This window comes from Pristiophorus japonicus, chromosome 14 (assembly GCF_044704955.1).
Source record: "Pristiophorus japonicus isolate sPriJap1 chromosome 14, sPriJap1.hap1, whole genome shotgun sequence".
Lineage (NCBI taxonomy): Eukaryota > Metazoa > Chordata > Chondrichthyes > Pristiophoridae > Pristiophorus > Pristiophorus japonicus.
This window is the reverse complement of record NC_091990.1, coordinates 65,175,634-65,197,010: the sequence shown is the minus strand read 5'-3', so window position 1 is coordinate 65,197,010 and position 21,377 is coordinate 65,175,634. Positions and strand designations below refer to the sequence as shown.

Genomic DNA, 21,377 nt, shown 5'->3' with positions numbered 1-21,377 from the left:
CCAGATTTTTATCTCCAGATTTTTAAAATTGAATTCAAATTCTCAAACTTGCACTCTTGTGGGACTTAACTTGCATTCTCTCGATCACTGGGCCAGGTCTCTCGATCACTGGGCCAGGTCCCTCGATCACTGGACCAGGTCTCTCGATCACTGGGCCAGGTCTCTCGATCACTGGGCCAGGTCTCTCGATCACTGGGCCAGGTCTCTCGATCACTGCGCCAGGTCTCTCGATCACTGGGCCAGGTCTCTCGATCACTGGGCCAGGTCTCTCGATCACTGGGCCAGGTCTCTCGATCACTGGGCCAGGTCTCTCGATCACTGCGCCAGGTCTCTCGATCACTGCGCCAGGTCTCCCGATCACTGCGCCAGGTCTCTCGATCACTGCGCCAGGTCTCTCGATCACTGCGCCAGGTCTCTCGATCACTGGGCCAGGTCTCTCGATCACTGGGCCAGGTCTCTCGATCACTGGGCCAGGTCCCTGGATCACTGGGCCAGGTTAATGGATCACTAGGCCAGGTCTCTCGATCACTGGGCCAGGTCTCTCGATCACTGGACCAGGTCCCTGGATCACTGGGCCAGGTCCCTGGATCACTGGGCCAGGTCCCTCGATCACTGGGCCAGGTCCCTCGATCACTGGGCCAAGTCCCTGGATCACTAAGCCAGTTCTCTCGATCAGTGGGCCAGGTCCCTGGATCAGTCGGCCAGGTCCCTGGATCAGTGGGCCAGGTCCCTGGATCACTGGGCCAGGTCCCTGGATCACTGGGCCAGGTCCCTCGATCACTGGGCCAGGTCCCTCGATCACTGGGCCAGGTCCCTCGATCACTGGGCCAGGTCCCTCGATCACTGGGCCAGGTCCCTCGATCACTGGGCCAGGTCCCTCGATCACTGGGCCAGGTCCCTCGATCAATGGGCCAGGTCCCTGGATCACTAAGCCAGTTCTCTCGATCAGTGGGCCAGGTCCCTGGATCAGTGGGCCAGGTCCCTGGATCACTGGGCCAGTTCCCTCGATCACTGGGCCAGGTCCCTGGATCAGTGGGCCAGGTCCCTGGATCACTGGGCCAGGTCCCTGGATCACTGGGCCAGGTCACTCGATCACTGGGCCAGGTCACTCGATCACTGGGCCAGGTCACTCGATCACTGGGCCAGGTCCCTCGATCATTGGGCCAGGTCTCTCGATCACTGGGCCAGGTCCCTGGATCACTGGGCCAGGTCCCTCGATCACTGGGCCAGGTCCCTCGATCACTGGGCCAGGTCCCTCGATCAATGGGCCAGGTCCCTGGATCACTGAGCCAGGTCCCTGGATCACTGGGCCAGGTCTCTCGATCACTGGGCCAGTTCTCTCGATCACTGGGCCAGGTCCCTCGATCACTGGGCCAGGTCCCTCGATCACTGGGCCAGGTCCCTCGATCACTGGGCCAGGTCCCTCGATCACTGGGCCAGGTCCCTCGATCACTGGGCCAGGTCTCTCGATCACTGGGCCAGGTCCCTCGATCACTGGGCAGGTCCCTCGATCACTGGGCCAGGTCCCTGGATCACTGGGCCAGGTCCCTCGATACCACTTGGCCAGTTCTCTCGATCACTGGTCCAGGTCCCTGGATCACTGGGCCAGGTCACTCGATCACAGGGCCAGGTCCCTCGATCACTGGGCCAGGTCCCTCGATCACTGGGCCAGGTCCCTCGATCACTGGGCCAGGTCCCGCGATCACTGGGCCAGGTCCCTCGATCACTGGGCCAGGTCCCTGGATCACTGGGCCAGGTCCCTCGATCACTGGGCCAGTTCTCTCGATCAGTGGGCCAGGTTCCTGGATCAGTGGGACAGGTCCCTGGATCACTGGGCCAGGTCCATGGATCACTGGGCCAGGTCACTCGATCACTGGGCCAGGTCCCTCGATCACTGGGCCAGGTCCCTCGATCATTGGGCCAGGTCTCTCGATCACTGGGCCAGATCCCTGGATCACTGGGCCAGGTCCCTCGATCACTGGGCCAGGTCCCTCGATCACTGGGCCAGGTCCCTCGATCACTGGGCCAGGTCCCTGGATCACTCGGCCAGGTCCCTCGATCACTGGGCCAGGTCCCTCGATCACTGGGCCAGGTCCCTCGATCACTGGGCCAGGTCCCTCGATCACTAAGCCAGTTCTCTCGATCAGTGGGCCAGGTCCCTGGATCACTGGGCCAGGTCCCTGGATCACTGGGCCATGTCCCTCGATCAGTGGGCCAGGTCCCTGGATCACTGGGCCAGGTCACTGGATCACTGGGCCAGGTCACTCGATCACTGGGCCAGGTCACTCGATCACTGGGCCAGGTCCCTTGATCATTGGGTCAGGTCTCTCGATCACTGGGCCAGGTCCCTGGATCACTGGGCCAGGTCCCTGGATCACTGGGCCAGGTCCCTCGATCACTGGGCCAGGTCCCTCGATCAATGGGCCAGGTCCCTGGATCACTGAGCCAGGTCCCTGGATCACTGGGCCAGGTCTCTGGATCACTGGGCCAGTTCTCTCGATCACTGGGCCAGATCCCTCGATCACTGGGCCAGGTCCCTCGATCACTGGGCCAGGTCCCTCGATCACTGGGCCAGGTCCCTGGATCACTGGGCCAGGTCCCTCGATCACTGGGCCAGGTCTCTCGATCACTGGGCCAGGTCCCTCGATCACTGGGCAGGTCCCTCGATCACTGGGCCAGGTCCCTCGATCACTGGGCCAGGTCCCTGGATCACTGGGCCAGGTCTCTGGATCACTGGGCCAGTTCTCTCGATCACTGGGCCAGATCCCTCGATCACTAGGCCAGGTCCCTCGATCACTGGGCCAGGTCCCTGGATCACTGGGCCAGGTCTCTCGATCACTGGGCCAGATCCCTCGATCACTGGGCCAGGTCCCTCGATCACTGGGCCAGGTCCCTGGATCACTGGGCCAGTTCTCTCGATCACTGGGCCAGATCCCTCGATCACTGGGCCAGGTCCCTCGATCACTGGGCCAGGTCCCTGGATCACTGGGCCAGGTCCCTCGATCACTGGGCCAGGTCCCTCGATCACTGGGCCAGGTCCCTGGATCACTGGGCCAGGTCCCTGGATCACTGAGCCAGGTCCCTCAATCACTTGGCCAGTTCTCTCGATCACTGGGCCAGGTCCCTGGATCACTGGGCCAGGTCACTCGATCACAGGGCCAGGTCCCTCGGTCACTGGGCCAGGTCCCTCGATCACTGGGCCAGGTCCCTCGATCACTGGGCCAGGTCCCGCGATCACTGGGCCAGGTCCCTCGATCACTGGGCCAGGTCCCTGGATCACTGGGCCAGGTCCCTCGATCACTGGGCCAGTTCTCTCGATCAGTGGGCCAGGTTCCTGGATCAGTGGGCCAGGTCCCTGGATCACTGGGCCAGGTCCATGGATCACTGGGCCAGGTCACTCGATCACTGGGCCAGGTCCCTCGATCACTGGGCCAGGTCCCTCGATCACTGGGCCTGGTCCCTCGATCACTGGGCCTGGTCCCTCGATCATTGGGCCAGGTCTCTCGATCACTGGGCCAGATCCCTGGATCACTGGGCCAGGTCCCTCGATCACTGGGCCAGGTCCCTCGATCACTGGGCCAGGTCCCTGGATCACTGGGCCAGGTCCCTCGATCACTAGGCCAGTACTCTCGATCAGTGGGCCAGGTCCCTGGATCACTGGGCCAGGTCCCTGGATCACTGGGCCAGGTCCCTCGATCACTGGGCCAGGTCCCTCGATCACTGGGCCAGGTCCCTCGATCACTGGGCCAGGTCTCTCGATCACTGGGCCAGGTCCCTCGATCACTGGGCCAGGTCCCTCGATCAATGGGCAAGGTCCCTCGATCAATGGGCAAGGTCCCTCGATCAATGGGCCAGGTCCCTCGATCATTGGGCCAGGTCCCTCGATCACTGGGCCAGGTCTCTCGATCACTGGGCCAGGTCTCTCGATCACTGGGCCAGGTCCCTCGATCACTGGGCCAGGTCTCTCGATCACTGGGCCAGGTCTCTCGATCACTGGGCCAGGTCTCTCGATCACTGGGCCAGGTCCCTCGATCACTGGGCCAGGTCTCTCGAACACTGGGCCAGGTCTCTCGAACACTGGGCCAGGTCCCTCGATCACTGGGCTAGGTCTCTCGATCACTGGGCCAGGTCCCTCGATCACTGGGCCAGGTCCCTCGATCACTGGGCCAGGTCCCTCGATCACTGGGCCAGGTCCCTCGATCACTGGGCCAGGTCTCTCGATCACTGGGACAGGTCCCTCGATCACTGGGACAGGTCCCACGATCACTGGGCCAGGTCTCTCGATCACTGGGCCAGGTCCCTCGATCACTGGGCCAGGTCCCTCGATCACTGGGCCAGGTCTCTCGATCACTGGGACAGGTCCTTCGATCACTGGGACAGGTCCCACGATCACTGGGCCAGGTCTCTCGAACACTGGGCCAGGTCCCTCGATCACTGGGCCAGGTCTCTCGATCACTGGGCCAGGTCCCTCGATCACTGGGCCAGGTCCCTCGATCACTGGGCCAGGTCCCTCGATCACTGGGCCAGGTCCCTCGATCACTGGGCCAGGTCTCTCGATCACTGGGCCAGGTCCCTCGATCACTGGGCCAGGTCTCTCGATCACTGGGCCAGGTCTCTCGATCACTGGGCCAGGTCTCTCGATCATTGGGCCAGGTCCCTGGAACACTCAGCCAGGTCTCTCGATCACTGGGCCAGGTACCTGGATCACTGGGCCAGGTCTCTCGATCATTGGGCCAGGTCCCTGGATCACTCAGCCAGGTCTCTCGATCATTGGGCCAGGTCCCTGGATCACTCAGCCAGGTCCCTGGATCACTGGGCCAGGTCCATGGATCACTGGGCCAGGTCTCACGATCACTAGGCCAGGTCTCTCGATCACTAGGCCAGGTCTCTCGATCACTAGGCCAGGTCTCTCGATCACTCGGCCAGGTCCCTGGATCATTTGGCCAGGTCCCTGGATCATTTGGCCAGGTCCCTGTATCACTCGGCCAGGTGTCTCGATCGCGAGGCCAGGTCCCTGGATCACAAGGCCAGGCCCCTGGATCGCCAGGCCAGGTCCCTGGATCACAAGGCCAGGTCTCTCGATCACTAGGCCAAGTCCCTGGATCGCCAGGCCAGGTCCCTGGATCGCCGGGCCAGGTCCCTGGATCGCCGGGCCAGGTCCCTGGATCGCCGGGCCAGGTCCCTGGATCGCCGGGCCAGGTCCCTGGATCGCCGGGCCAGGTCCCTGGATCGCCGGGCCAGGTCCCTGGATTGCCGGGCCAGGTCCCTGGATCATTAGAGAGACAGACATTGTGATATGGGGATATGGGGTCAGATATAGGACGTCAAGGTTGCAAAATGTCTGGGTCAGCCTAAAGGAGGGGAATGGAATCAGTGGTGAAGGTAAAGAGATTGTGGCAGGGACCAAAGATGATGACTTGGGTTTCCCAATGTTTAATTGGAGGATTTTGCAGCTCACCCAGGACTGGATGTCAGACAAGCAGTCTGAGAAAGAGAGGCAGTTGTCGGAGGAGGGGTTGGTGAGGTAGAGCTGGGTACCATTGGGGTATATGCCAAAGTTGACCCCATGTTTTATGAAGATGTCGCCGAGGGAGCGCAGATAGAAGAGGAAAAGGCGAAGTCAAGGATTGATCCCCAGGGGAGCCAAGAGATATCGGTGCGGGGGTGGGAGGAGAACCCGTTGCTGGAGATTCTCATGCTGTGACTAATGGGTGAGCATTTTGTACCCCTCCAACTCCAGAGGGCAGATTTGGAGGGATGACATGAGGTATTCCCAAGGCCCTGTCTACCCACAGTGGGCCAGGAGGAGGTCCTGCAATGGAACTTCCAAAGGCCCCAGTGAAGGTTCCTTGGGCCAGATCCCAGGTGGGATCGATTAGCTCAAAGCTGAGGCCCACGTTTCATTTCGAGAAAGTCAGCTGCGATTTTAGGACAGGGTTTGCAGGGCAGGATCGCACTGCTACAATCCACTGCTGGGCTGCCCTGCAGACACCTCCGCTGCATCAGTACAAGTGCGGGCCGCCAGCTCCGGCTACATAAACTATTACCACCTCGCCGTCTGTGACAGTATTCACATCCTCCGCTCACGGCGGGTCCCGCTCTGTCCCGGGGGTCTCGCTCTGCTCCCGCTCTGGGGGTCCCGCACTGTCCTGGGGGACCCGCTCTGTCCCGGAGGTCCTATTCTGTCCCTGAGGTCCCACTCTGTCCCTGAGGTCCCACTCTGCTCCCGTTCTGGGCGTCCCGCTCTCACCCGGGGGTCCCGCACTGCGATCATTGACTTTCACGGCCGAGAAAACTAGCAGCGAGCAAATGTGAGAATGGGGAATGGGAGCTGTTTATGAAAGGTGCAATTAATGGTAGACACTTACTTTGCTGCCCTTCGAGCCTTCAGATCCTGATGTCCCGGAGACCCCCGCCGCACCCTGCAGAGAAGCACAAGAGTTAGGAAGCATCTGTACAAAGGGCAGGGGCAGGCTGCTCCTCCAGGTGAAGGGGAAGTTACTGTGCAGTGACGGCCTTGCTGCCTGATGCACTGACAGCAGTGCAAGTGCTGGGAGGTTCTGGACTGAGGATGGTGCAGGTTACACCCACACCCATTGGCACGGCCTCACTGCCAGTCCGACACCGCCTTTAGCTCATGTATTTTCAAAGCTGAATATTCAGAAGCGCGATCACTGTGATTTAACTCAGGTGTTTTTAGCATAAATACCTCAGTCACATATCACCTGCTGTCAGCACGTTCGATACAGAGCAAAGCTCCCAGTGCACTGTCCTATCAAACATGCCCAGGGCAGGTAAAGCACGGGATTAGATACAGAGTAAAGCTCCCTCTACACTGTCCCATCAAACACTCCCAGGGCAGGTACAGCGTGGGGTTAGATACAGAGTAAAGCTCCCTCTACACTGTCCCATCAAACACTCCCAGGGCAGGTACAGCACGGGGTTAGATACAGAGTAAAGCTCCCTCTACACTGTCCCATCAAACATTCCCAGAGCAGGTCGAACTGGACTGGAATTATTTCAACAACAAATTAATTTGTTGAATGTGAGCACTTTGGGTTGCCAACCCTCCAGGACTGTCCTGGAGTCTCCAGGAATTAAAGATGAATCTCCAGGACACTGCTGCGAGCAACCCTGGGAAATAAATCATCGGGGCATACTAAAATATTGTGTTCTTTTCATTTTCAGTGAACAGTTCTGTTCATTTCTTATAAAAATAATGGAGATTGAAATATTGGGGAATAAACTCTTTGACTGGGCGGGTGGCTGGAGGTAGGAGGTCATGTGATGAAACCTCCAACATGTCCAATCAGAGTTGGGAATCCTGGTGCCAAGCACAGCGTACCTTGTGAAAGCCTCAGTTTGTTCACTGTTCAAAGCCGCTGCACTAAAGGGCAGGCTTTGCAAAGCGCAGCATCCCCACCTGTTGGCTGCTATTGCGTATTACAGTCTAGCGTTTCCCTTTCCGCAATCAACAACTTGTATTTATATAGCGCCTTTAACATAGTGAAACATCCCACGGGGCTGCACAGGAGTATTATGGAGACAAAACATTTGACACCAAGCCACATAAAGAGAAAAGAGGGCAGGTGACCAAAAGCTTGGTCAAAGAGAAGCGTCTTGAAGGAGGAAAGAGAGGTAGAGAGGTGGAGAGGTTCAGGGAGGGAGTTCCAGAGCTTGGGGCCCAGGCATCAGAAGGCACGGCCACCGATGGTTAAACGATTATGATTAGGGATGCTCAAGAGGGCAGAATTAGAGGAACGCAGACATCTCAGGGGTTTGTGGGGCTGGAGGAGATTACAGAGATAGAGGGGCGAGGCCATGGAGAGATTTGAAAACACGGATGAGAATTCTGAAATCGAGGCGTTGCTTAACCAGGAGCCAATGTAGATCAGCGAGGACAGGGGTGATGGGTGAGCAGGACTTGTTGCGAGTTAGGACACGGGCTGCCGAGTTTTGGATCACCTCTTGTTTATGCAGGGTAGAATGTGGGGGGCCAGCCAGGAATGCAGTGGAATAGTCAAGTCTAGAGTTAACAAAGGCATGGATGAGGGTTTCAGTATCAGATGAGCTGAGGCAAGGGCGAAGATGGGCAATGTTACGGAGGTGAAAATAGGCAGTCTTAGTTGTGCTGCAGATATGTGATTGAAAGCTCACTTCAGGGTCAAATATGACACCAAGGTTGCGAACAGTCTGGTTCAGCCCTCAACAGAAGTTGGGGAGAGGGATGGAGTTGGTGGCTAGGGAACGGAGTTAGTGGTGGGGACCGAAAACAATGGCTTCGGTCTTCCCAATATTCAATTGGAGAAAATTTCTGCTCATCCAGAACTGGATGTCAGACAAGCAATCTGACAATTTAGAGAACATGGAGGGGTCGAGAAAACTGGTGGAGAAGTAGAGCTGGATGCCATCAGTGCACATGTGGAAACTGCCTCTGTGTTTTCGGATGACGTAGATGAGAAATAGGAGGGTGCCAAGGATAGATCCTTGGGGGACACCAGAGGTAATGATGTGGGGACGGGAAGAGAAGCCGTTGCAGGTAATTCTGTGGCTATGATTAGAGAGATAAGAATGAGCTGCACTCATCCAGGCAAGTGGAAAGTATTCCCCACACTCATGACTTGTGCCTTGTAGATGGAAAGGCTTTGGGGAGTCAGGAGATAAGACACTTGCTGCAGACCTGCTCGTGTTGCCAAAGTATTTATGTGGCTGGTGCAGTTAAGTTTTTGGTCAATGGTGGCACCCATGATGTTTGATGGTGGGGGATTCGATGATGGTAATGCTGTTGAATGTCAAGGGGCAGTGGTTAGACTCCTGCTTGTTGGAGATGATCACTCGTGGCCTGAATGTTTCTTGCCACTTATCTGCCCAAGCCTGAATGTTGTCCAAGTCTTGCCGCATGCGGGCATGGACTGCTTCATTATCTGAGGCATTGTGAATGGAACTGAACACTGTGCAGTCATCACTAAACATCCCCACTTCTGACCTTATGATGGAGGGAAGGTCATTGATGAAGCAGCTGAAGATGGTTGGGCCTGGGACACTGCCCTGAGGAACTCCTGCAGCGATGTCCTAGGGCTTAGATGGTTGATCACCAAAAACCACAACCATCTTCCTTTGTGCTAGTGAGTGTTTTCCCCCCATGCCCATTGATTTCAGTTTTACTAGGGCCGCTAGAGGCCACACTCGGTCAAATGCTGCCTTGATTTCAAGAGCAGTCACTCTCACCTCACCCCTGGAATTCAGCTCTTTTATCCATGTTTGGACGAAGGCTGTAATGAGGTCTGGAGCCAAGTGGTCCTGGCGGAACCCAAACTGAGCATCGGTGAGCAGGTTATTGGCGAGAAAGTGCCACTTGATAGCACTGTCAACGACATCTTCCAACACTTTCCTGATGATTGAGAGTAGACTGATCGGGCGGTAAATGGCCGGATTTGATTTGTCCTGATTTTTGTGGACAGGACTTACATAAGAACATAAGAATTAGGAACAGGAGTAGGCCATCTAGCCCCTTGAGCCTGCTCCGCCACTCAACAAGATCATGGCTGATCTGGCCGTGGACTCAGCTCCACTTACCCACCCGCTCCCCATAACCCTTAATTCCCTTATTGGTTAAAAATCTTTCTATCTGTGATTTGAATACATTCAATGAGCTAGCCTCACTGCTTCCCTGGGCAGAAAATTCCACAGATTCACAACCCTCTGGGAGAAGAAATTCCTTCTCAACTCGGTTTTAAATTGGCTCCCCTGTATTTTGAGGCTGTGCCCCCTAGTTCTAGTCTCCCCGACCAGTGGAAACAACCTCTCTGCCTCTATCTTGTCTATCCCTTTCATTATTTTAAATGTTTCTATAAGATCACCCCTCATCCTTCTGAACTCCAACGAGTAAAGACCCAGTCTACTCAATCTATCATCATAAGGTAACCCCCTCATCTCTGGAATCAGCCTAGTGAATCGTCTCTGTACCCTCTCGAAATCTAGTATATCCTTCCTTAAGTAAGGTGACCAAAACTGCACGCAGCACTCAAAGTGCGGCCTCACCAATACCCTATACAGTTGAGCAGGACCTCCCTGCTTTTGTACTCCATCCCTCTCGCAATGAAGGCCAACATTCCATTCGCCTTCCTGATTACCTGCTGCACCTGCAAACTAACTTTTTGGGATTCATGCAGAAGGACCCCCAGGTCGCTCTGCACCGCAGCATGTTGTAATTTCTCCCCATTCAAATAATATTCCCTTTTACTGTTTTTTTTCCCAAGGTGGATGACCTCACATTTTCCGACATTGTATTCCATCTGCCAAACCTTAGCCCATTCGCTTAACCTATCTAAATCTCTTTGCAGCCTCTCTGTGTCCTCTACACAACCCGCTTTCCCACTAATCTTTGTGTCAACTGCAAATTTTGTTACACTACTCTGTCCTCTCTTCCAGGTCATCTATGTATATTGTAAACAGTTGTGGTCCCAGCACCGATCCCTGTGGCACACCACTAACCACCGATTTCCAACCCGAAAAGGACCCATTTATCCCGACTCTCTGCTTTCTGTTCACCAGCCAATTCTCTATCCATGCTAATACATTTCCTCTGACTCCACGTACCTTTATCTTCTGCAGTAACCTTTTGTGTGGCACCTTATCGAATGCCTTTTGGAAATCTAAATACACCACATCCATCGGTACACCTCTATCCACCATGCTCGTTATATCCTCAAAGAATTCCAGTAAATTAGTTAAACATGATTTCCCCTTCATGAATCCATGTTGCATCTGCTTAATTGCACTATTCCTATCTAGATGTCCCGCTATTTCTTCCTTAATGATAGCTTCAAGCATTTTCCCCACTACAGATGTTAAACTAACTGGCCTATAGTTACCTGCCTTTTGTCTGTCCCCCTTTTTAAACAGAGGCGTTACATTAGCTGCTTTCCAATCCGATGGTACCTCCCCAGAGTCCAGAGAATTTTGGTAGATTATAACGAATGCATCTGCTATAACTTCCGCCATCTCTTTTAATACCCTGGGATGCATTTCATCAGGACCAGGGGACTTGTCTATCTTGAGATCCATTAGCCTGTCCAGCACTACCCCCCTAATGATAGTGATTGTCTCAAGGTCCTCCTTTCCCACATTCCCGTGACCAGCAATTTTTGGCATGGTTTTTGTGTCTTCCACTGTGAAGACCGAAGCAAAATAATTGTTTAAGATCTCAGCCATTTCCACATTTCCCATTATTAAATCCCCCTTCTCATCTTCTAAGGGACCAGCATTTACTTTAGTCACTCTTTTCCGTTTTATATATCGGTAAAAGCTTTTACTATCTGTTTTCCACATTGTCAGGTAGATGCCAGTGTTGTAGCTGTACTGGAACAGCTTGGCAAGAGGCGCGGCTGGTTCTGGAGCACAAGACTACAGCACGACAGCCGGAATGTTGTCGGTGCCCAAAGTCTTAGCCGTATCCAGTGCGCTCAGCCGTTTCTTGATATCACGTGGAGTGAATCGAATTGGCTGAAGACTGGCTTTTGTGATGGTAGGGACACGGGGCGGGGGGTGAAGGTGATGGTCACGACTCCTACCTCGAAAAGAGATGGGACTGGAGGACCATTTCTGCACCGGTCTCAGAACTGAACTCACTCTGATATCTACAGATGGCCCTATCCACAGAAATGGTTGTAAATTAGTCAGTCTGACAGTCCTTCCCTTATCCTGCTGCACACAACACACAGACCCGAGCCTTAGCATACGCAAGCTGTCTCTCCCTGGTTCTCTGCTACTGCCGCTGCTCTCCACCTCCATGCAAAGGAGCCAAGTGCAGACCTGTGTGTCTCAGCAAGCTGGCACCAGGAGCTCACTGACCGTCATTACGAACAATTCAGCCTCTTGACCCTGAAGCAAAGTGTGTGAGGGAATGCAGTGCAGATTCAGCAGAACAATACTAGGGCTAAAAGGGTTAATTATGAGAACAGGTTGCACAGAGTTGGCTTTTCCCAGAAAGAAGCCGACCAGTCTCCAAGCCTTCAAGCAGTTCTGGTGTCCGGCACTGGGCGCACTGAGTCTGCAGCTGGGTGCAAGCTGCATATCCACACTGGCACTGGGAGACTGGGCACTGCACACACACACTGGCACTGTGAGACTGGGCATTGCACACACATTGGCACTGGGAGACTGGGCACTGCACACATACACTGGCACTGTGAGACTCGACACTGCACACATACACTGGCACTGGGAGACTTGGCACTGCACACACACACTGGCACTGGGAGACTGGGCATTGCACATACATTGGCACTGGTATACTCAGCACTGCACACACACACTGGCACTGGGAGACTCAGCATTGCACACACACACTGGCACTGGGAGAATGGGCACTGCACACACGGCACTGCACACACACACTGGAACTGGGAGACTGGGCACTGCACACACACTGGGAGACCCGGCACTCCACACACTGACACTGGGAGACTGGGCACTGCACACACGGCACTGCACACACACACTGGAACTGGGAGACTGGGCACTGCGCACACACACTGGGAGACCCGGCACTCCACACACTGACACTGGGAGACTCGGCACTACACACACACTGGGAGACTCGGCACTGCACACACACACTGGCACTGGGAGACTCGGCACTGCACACACACTGGGAGACACGGCACCACACACACACACTGGGAGACTTGACACTGCACATACACACTGGGAGACCCGGCACTCCACACACTGACACTGGGAGACTCGGCACTACACACACACTGGGAGACTTGACACTGCACATACACACTGAGAGACCCGGCACTCCACACACTGACACTGGGAGACTCGGCACTACACACACACTGGGAGACTCGGCACTGCACACACACACTGGCACTGGGAGACTCGGCACTGCACACACACTGGGAGACACGGCACCACACACACACAGGGAGACTTGGCACTTCACATACACACTGGGAGACTTGGCACTGCACACACACACTGGCACTGGGAGACTCGGTGTAATGACTCAAGAGTCTGGTTACTGTAAACTCAGTCAGGTGCAACCTGATCCATCTTTATTCCAACCCAAGAGTGCCAGCTTGACAAAGACACACAGCTTATACACAAGTGATCAAGCACACATACCACATGCGTCCAGCCCGATGACCTCCGACCGCGACGCCCTCTGGTGTCTGGTGACCCCCAAACATTAATTTAAATGGGAGTGGGAGAGTCCGAGACCGGGAGAGTCGGCGACTGAGTTGGGAGGTCGACGAGTCGGTCGGCCCTGTGAGGTCGGCGAGTCAGGAGTTCGGAGGCCGTGAGTTCAAAGGCCTCAGAGGTCGGTGAGGTGAGTTGGTAAGTAGCTCCCTTTTCTCTATTTCTTTTTAAGTAGGTCGGGAGATCGGAGGCCAAGAGGTCGGGAGGCCACTGAGGTGAGTTGGTGAGTAGCTCTCTTTTCTCTATTTCTTTTTAAGTAGATTTTAAACTAGATAAGGCTAACTAGAGAGATGGCAGTGCAGCTCAGTCCCATGCCGTGTACATTCTGCGGCATGTAGGAAGTCCTGAATGCTTTGCGCAGCCTAGACAACAATGTGTGCAGGAAGTGTCTCCAGCTTCAACTACTCGAGCTCCGTGTTTTGGAGCTGGAGCAGCGGGTAGAGTCAATACGGTGCATCCGTGAGGCTGAGAATTACGTGGCTAGCACGTTTCAGGAGGTAGTCATCCTGCAGCTTAAAGGCGTGCAGGTAGAGAGGAAGTGGGTGATCACCAGACGTAGTAAGTGTGCTAGGCAGGTAGTGCAGGAGTTCCCCCCGTGAGTCCATCTCGCTTTCAAACCGATATTCACTTCTGAGTATCGGTAAGGACGATGGTGCCTCTGGGGAGTGCAGCCAGAGCCAATTCCAAGGCACCACGGGTGGCTCAGCTGCACAGGGGGCAGGGATGAAGAATAAAAGAGCTCTAGTGATCAGGGATTCTATAGTTAGGGGAACAGATAAACAGACAGGCGTTTCTGCGACCATAGACGTGACTCCGAATGGTTTTGTGCCTCCCTGGTGCCAGGGTCAAGGATGTCACAGAGTGGGCGCAGAGCATCTTGAGGGTGGGGGGGGGGGGGAGGGGGGGGGAGGGTAAACAGTTAGAGGCCGTGGTCCATAGCGGGACTAACAACATAGGTAAAAAGGGGGATAAGGTCCTACAAAAAGAATTCAGGGAGCTAGGAAGAAAATTAAAGGTTAGGACCTCAAAGGTAGTAATCTCCGGGTTACTACTGGTGCCACGTGCTAATGAGTATAAGAATAGAAGGACAGAGAGGATGAACACGTGGTTGGAAAGTTGGTGTAGGAGGGAGGGCTTCAAATTCTTGAGGCATTGAAACCGTTTCTGGGGGAGATGGGACCTGTACAAACTGGACGGGTTGCACCTCAACAGCACCGGGACCAATATCCTCGCGGGGAGGTTTGCTAGTGCTGTTGGGGAGAGTTTAAACTAGCTTGGCAGGGGGATGGGAACCTGAGAACAAATTCAAAAGGGAAGGAAATAAAGCAGAAATTGGATAGCAAGAATCTAGAAAGCAAATCTGTAAGATAGAGGAAACAGGGCTTAGTATATAGTAAGCAAGGAGGTCTTCCTGTGCTGAATGGTATATACTTTAATGCAAGGAGTATAGCAAATAAGGTGGATGAGCTGAGAGCACAGGTAGACACTTGGGAGTATGACATTATAGTCATTACAGAAATATGGCTGAAAGAGGGGCAGGTTTGGCAGATCAATATTCCTGGCTACAGGATTTTTAGACATGATAGAGAGGGGGGTAAAAAGGGGAGGGGGATGGGTTGCGGTACTGATTAAAGAAACTATTACAGCGGTGAGGAGGGATGATATGTTAGAGGGATCATCAAATGAGGCCACATGGGTTGAATTGAAAAATAAAAAAGGGTCAATCACACTGCTGGGCGTGTGTTATAGACCCCCAAACAGTGGGAGGGAGAAAGAGGAGCAAATGTATAGGCAAATTGCTGTGAAGTCCAAAAACCATAGGGTAGTAATAGTCGGGGATTTTAATGATCCAAATATTGATTGGAACAAATTTAATGTGAAGGGTATAGAGGGTGTGGGATTCTTGAAATACATTCAAGAGAATTTTTTTAGACAGTATGTAGAAAAATAGAAACATAGAAAGTAGGTGCAGGAGTCGGCCATTCGGCCCTTCGAGCCTGCACCGCCATTCAATGAGTTCATGGCTGAACATGCAACTTCAGTACCCCATTCCTGCTCTCTCGCCATACCCCTTGATCCCCTTAGTAGTAAGGACTACATCTAACTCCCTTCTGAATACATCTAGTGAACTGGCCTCAACTATCCTCCGTGTTAAAGAATTCCACAGGCCCACCACTCCCTGAGTGAAGAAGCCTCTCCTCATCTCGGTCCCAAACGGCCCAGCCCCCATCCCCAGACCGTGACCCCTGGCTCTGGACCTCCCCAACATTAATAAGAACATAAATGTAGCAAGCCCAACACGAGAGGGGCGGTCTTGGATTTAGTTTTGGGGAATGAAGCTGGGCAGGTTGAAGGGGTATTAGTGGGAGAGCACTTGGGTGCCATTGACCATAATTCAGTCGGATTCAAGTTGGTTATGGATAAGAACAAGAATAGAGCTGGAAAAAAGTTCCGAATTGCGGAAAAGTTAATTTTGCTAAGTTAAGGAGTGATTTGGCCATAGTGGACTGAAAACAGCTACTTCTGGGTAAATCGGTGTCGGAACAGTGGGTGGCATTCAAGGAGGAGATCCGGAAGACTCAGGCCAAACATGTGCCCTCAAAGAAAAAGGCTGGGAAAAATAATTCTAGAGCCCCCTGGACATCGAGGGACTTACAGGGGAGGATTAAGAAAAAAAGGGACGCTTATGTCATATACCAACGGCTAAATACTTTAGAATCTTAAGACGAATATAGAAAGTTAAGAGGCAAAATAAAAAAGGATATTAGGAATGCTGAGAGAGAGCACGAGAAATTCTTCGACAGTAAAATTAAGGAAAACTCTAAGATGTTATATAAATATATCAAGAGTAAGAGGGTAACGAATGAAAGGGTAGGGCCTATTAGAGACCATGAGGGTAATCTTTGTGTGGAGGTGGAAGATGTTAACATAGAAACATAAAAACATAGAAAATAGGTGCAGGAGTAGGCCATTCGGCCCTTCGAGCCTGCACCACCATTCAATAAGATCATGGCTGATCATTCACCTCAGTACCCCTTTCCTGCTTTCTCTCCATACCCCCTGATCCCTTTAGCCGTAAGGGCCACATCTAACTCCCTCTTGAATATATCCAATGAGCTGGCATCAACAAATCTCTGCGGTAGAGAATTCCACAGGTTAACAACTCTCTGAGTGAAGAAGTTTCTCCTCAGCTCAGTCCTAAATGGCTTACCCCTTATCCTTACATTGTGTCCCCTGGTTCTGGACTTCCCCAACATCGGGAACATTCTTCCTGCATCTAACCTGTCCAGTCGCGTCAGAATTTTATATGTTTCTATGAGATCCCCTCTCATCCTTCTAAACTCCAGTGAATAAAGGCCCAGTTGATCCAGTCGCTCCTCATCTGTCAGTCCTGCCATCCCGGGAATCAGTTTGGTGAACCTTCGCTGCACTCCCTCAATAGCAAGAACGTCCTTCCTCAGATTAGGAGACCAAAATTGAACACAATATTCCAGGTGAGGCCTCACCAAGGCCCTGTACAACTGCAGTAAGACCTCTCTGCTCCTATACTCAAATGCCCTAGCTATGAAGGCCAACATACCATTTGCCTTCTTCACCGCCTGCTGTACCTGCATGCCAACTTTCAGTGACTGATGTACCATGACACCCAGGTCTCATTGCACCTCCCCTTTTCCTAACTTGCCGCCATTCAGATAATATTCTGCCTCCGTGTTTTTGCCCCCAAAGTGGATAACCTCACATTTATCCACATTATACTGCATCTGCCATGCATTTGCCCACTCACCTAACCTGTCCAAGTCACCCTGCAGCCTCTTAGTGTCCCCTTCACAGCTCACACCGCCACCCAGTTGAGTGTCATCTGCAAACTTGGAGATATTACACTCAATTCCTTCATCTACATCATTGATGTATATTGTAAAGAACTGGGGTCCCAGCACTGAGCCCTGCGGCACTCCACTAGTCACTGCCTGCCATTCTGAAAAGGACCAGTTTATCCCGACTCTCTGCTTCTTGTCTGCCAACCAGTTCTCTATCCACGTCAGTACATTACCCCCAATGCTACGTGCTTTAATTTTGCACATCAATCTCTTGTGTGGGACCTTGTCAAAAGGCTTTTGAAAGTCCAACTACACCATATCCTCTAGTTACATGCTCAAAAAATTCTCGAAGATTTGTCAAGCATGATTTCCCTTTCATAAATCCATGCTGACTTGAACCGATCCTGTCACTGCTTTCCAAATGCACTGCTATTTCATCTTTAATAACTGATTCCAACATTTTCCCCACAACGGATGTCAGGCTAACTGGTCTATAATTACCCGTTTTCTCTCTCCCTCCTTTTTTAAAAAGTGGTGCTACATTAGCTACCCTCCAGTCCATAGGAACTGTTCCAGAGTCGATAGACTGTTGGAAAATGATCACCAATGCATCTACTATTTCTAGGGCCACTTCCTTAAGTACTCTGGGATGCAGACTATCAGGCCCTGGGGATTTATCGACCTTCAATTCCATCAATTTCCCGAACACAATTTCCCGCCTAATAAGGATTTCCTTCAGTTCCTCCTTCTCTCTAGACCCTCGGACCCCTAGTATTTCCGGAAGGTTAATTGTGTCTTCTTTGGTGAAGACAGAACCAAAGTATCTGTTCAACCTGCCATTTCTTTGTTCCCCATTATAAATTCACCTGAATCTGATTGCAAGGGACCTACGTTTGTCTTCACTAATCTTTTTCTCTTCACATATCTATAGAAGCTTTTGCAGTCAGTTTTTATGTTCCCAGCAGGTTTCCTCTCATACTCTATTTTCTCCCTCCTAATTAAATCCTTTGTACTCTTCTGCTGAATTCTAAATTTCTCCCAGTCCTCAGGTTTGCTGCTTTTTCTGGCCAATTTATATGCCTCTTCCTTGGATGTAACACTATCCTTAATTTTCCTTGTTAGCCACCTTCCCTGTTTTATTTTTACTCCAGACAGGGATGTACAATTGTTGAAGGTCATCCATGTGATCTTTAAACGTTTGCCATTGCTTATCCAACGTCAATCCTTCAAGTATCATTCGACAGTCTATTCTAGCCAATTCACGTCTCATACCATCGAAGTTACCTTTCCTTAGGTTCAAAACCCTAGTCTCTGAATTAACTGTGTCACTCTCCATCTTAATAAAGAATTCTACCATATTATGCTCGCTGTTCCCAAGGGGTCTCGCACAATAAGATTGCTAATTAGTCCTCTCTCATTACACATCACCCAGTCTAGGATGGCCAGCCCTCTGGTTGATTCCTCGACATATTGGTCTCGAAAACCATCCCTAATACACTCCAGGAAATTCCCCTCCACCATATTGCTACCAGTTTGGTTAGCCCAATCTATATGTAGATTAAAGTCGCCCATGATAACTGCTGTACCTTTATTGCACGCATCCCTAATTTCTAGTTTGATGCTGTCCCCTACCTCACTTATGTTTGGTGGTCCGTACACAACTCCCACTAGCGTTTTCTGCCCTTCGGTATTCCGCAGCTCCACCCATACAGATACCACATCATCCAAGCTAATGTCCTTCCTTACTATTGTGTTAATTTCCTCTTTAACCAGCAATGCTATCCCACCTCCTTTTCCTTTCTGTCTATCCGTCCTGAATGTTGAACTCCCAGCCTTGGTCACCCTGTGGCCATGTCTCCGTGATGCCAATTATATCATATTCGTTAATTGCTGCCTGCGCAGTTAATTCGTCCACCTAATTACGAATACTCCTTGAATTGAGGCACAGAGCCTTCAGGCTTGTCTTTTTAAACACACTTTGCCCCTTTAGAATTTTGCTGTAATGTGGCCCTTTTTGATTTTTGCCTTGGGTTTCTCTGCCCTCCACTTTTACTTTTCTTTTTTCTATCTTTTGCTTCTGTCCCCATTCTACTTCCCTCTGTCTCCTTGCATCAGCTCTGTTCTATGTTGGTAGGGTTCTTAGCGAATACTTTGCATCTGTTTTCACAAAGGGAAGGGGCAATACAGATACTGCTATCGAGGAGGAGTGCGATATTCTGGATGAAATAAATATAGAGAGAGAGGAAGTATTAAGGGGTTTAGAACTTTGAAAGTAGATAAGTCCCCAGGCCCGGATGAAATGCATCCCAGACTTCTGAGCGAAGTAAAAGGAAATAGCAGAGGCCTTGACCTTCATTTTCCAGTCCTCTTTGGAATTGGGCATGGTGCCGAAGGATCGGAAGACTGTTAATGCAGTACCCTTGTTTAAGAAGGGAGAAAGGGATAGGCCGAGTAATTACAGGCCTGTCAGCCTAACCTCGGTGGTGGGGAAATTATTGGAAAACATCCTGAAAGACTGGATAAATCTGCATTTGGAAAGGCAAGGATTAATTAGGGACAGTCAGCACGATTTGTTAAGGGAAGATCGTGTTTTGACTAACCTGATTGAATTTTTTCAGGAGGTAATTAAAAGAAGGTCGATGAGGGTAGTGCGCGCGATGTAGTATATATGGACTTTAGCAAGGCTTTTGATAAGGTCCCACATGGTAGACTGGTCATGAAGGTTAAAGCCCATGGGATACAGGGCAAAATGGCAAGTTGGATCCAAAATTGGCTTGGAGGCAGGAAGCAAAGGGTAATGATTGATGGATGTTTCCAGTGGGGTTCCGCAGTGCTCAGTACTGGGTCCCTTGCTTCTTGTGGTATATATATCAACGATTTAGATTTGAATATATGGAGTATGATTGAGAAGTTTGCAGACGACACTAAAATTGGCTGTGTGATTGATAATGAAGAGGAAAGTCATGGGCTGCAGGAGGATAGCAAAATACTGGTCAGGTGGGCAGAGCAGTGGCAAATAGAATTTAATTCAGAGAAGTGTGAGGTGATGCACTTTGGGAGGGCTAATAAGGAAAGGGTATACACATTAAGCAGTAGTTCACTTAATAGTGTAGATGAACAAAGGGACCTTGGAGTGCTTGTCCACAGATCCCTGAAAGTAGCAGGCCAGGTAAATAAGGCAGTTAAGAAGACATACGGAATGCTTGCCTTTATTAGCCGAGGCATAGAATATAAGAGCAGGGAGGTCATGCTTAAATTGTTTAATACTTTGGTTAGGCCACAGCTGGAGTTCTGGTTGCCGAATTATAGGAAGGACGTGACTGCACTAGAGAGGGTGCAGAGGAGATTTACGAGGATGCTGCCTGGAATGGAGAATCTTTGTTATGAGGCAGACTGGATAGGCTGGGTTTGTTCTCACTGGAACAGAGGAGGTTAAGAGATCTCACTGAGGTGTACAAAATATTGAGGGGCCTGGCCATAGTGGCCATATACACCACAAGAAGCAAGGGTCTATTTCCATTGGTGGAGGGGTCTATTACGAGGGGGCATAGTTTTAAGGTGGTTGGTGGAAGGTTTAGAGGGGATTTGAGGGAAGGCTTCTTTACGTAAAGAGTTGTGGGGATCTGGAACTCGCTGCCTGGAAGAGTGGTGGATGCAGAAACCCTCACCACTTTTAAAAGATGGTTGGATGGGCACTTAAAGTGCCGTAACCTGCAGGGTTACGGACCTAGAGCTGGCAATTGGGATTAGACTGGATGACCTTTTGTTGGACGGAGCAGATATAATCGTAAGTACTGCAGGGAATAGATTATGGCCAGGGTGATCTCCTAGACTAGTTTCAATCGCCTGGATGAGTTGAAGAGGTATTTTCCCAGATTTTTTCTCCCTAAATTGGCCTGGGTTTTTATCTAGTTTTTGCCTCTCCCAGGAGATCACATAGCTCCGGTTGGGGTGGAGTGTAGAATGTTTCAGTATAAGGGATGTTGCAGTTGTGTGAGGCGAACTGGTTGGGCTGGGTGCTCTTTGCCTTTCCGTCATTGTTCATAGGTTTATTTGTAAGCTTTAGGGCTGCTGACCAAGGACCATGCGGCTCTTTGTCGGCCGGCGCGAACACGATGGGCCGAAATGGCTTCCTTCTGCGCTGTAAATTTCTATGTTTCTATAACAACATCCCCGTTTTAAAATCTTAACAACAGTCATTTTACAAATTAAGACAGTCTGGGGCTTTCCGCTCACGAGTTGATCGTCTCAGTTCAACTTTGGCTCCGGGCGAGCGTTCTGAGTCCGTTGAGACTGAGGGCTGAGTAGCACATCTGATGGGAGTGGTCATGACCACATCAGAGACTG

General features: G+C 51.7%; 1 protein-coding gene across 15 annotated transcripts in view; it reads right to left on the bottom strand.

The window, feature by feature from the left end:
• Positions 1 to 21,377, bottom strand: part of col16a1 (collagen, type XVI, alpha 1) — a 618,256-nt gene that overhangs the window by 159,052 nt on the left and 437,827 nt on the right. For all 15 annotated transcript variants that reach the window (XM_070899262.1, XM_070899261.1, XM_070899260.1 and 12 more), the window contains one exon: positions 6,369 to 6,422. In XM_070899262.1, the coding sequence (XP_070755363.1) occupies positions 6,369 to 6,422 (54 nt within the window). The remainder of the gene's footprint in view (positions 1 to 6,368; positions 6,423 to 21,377) is intronic.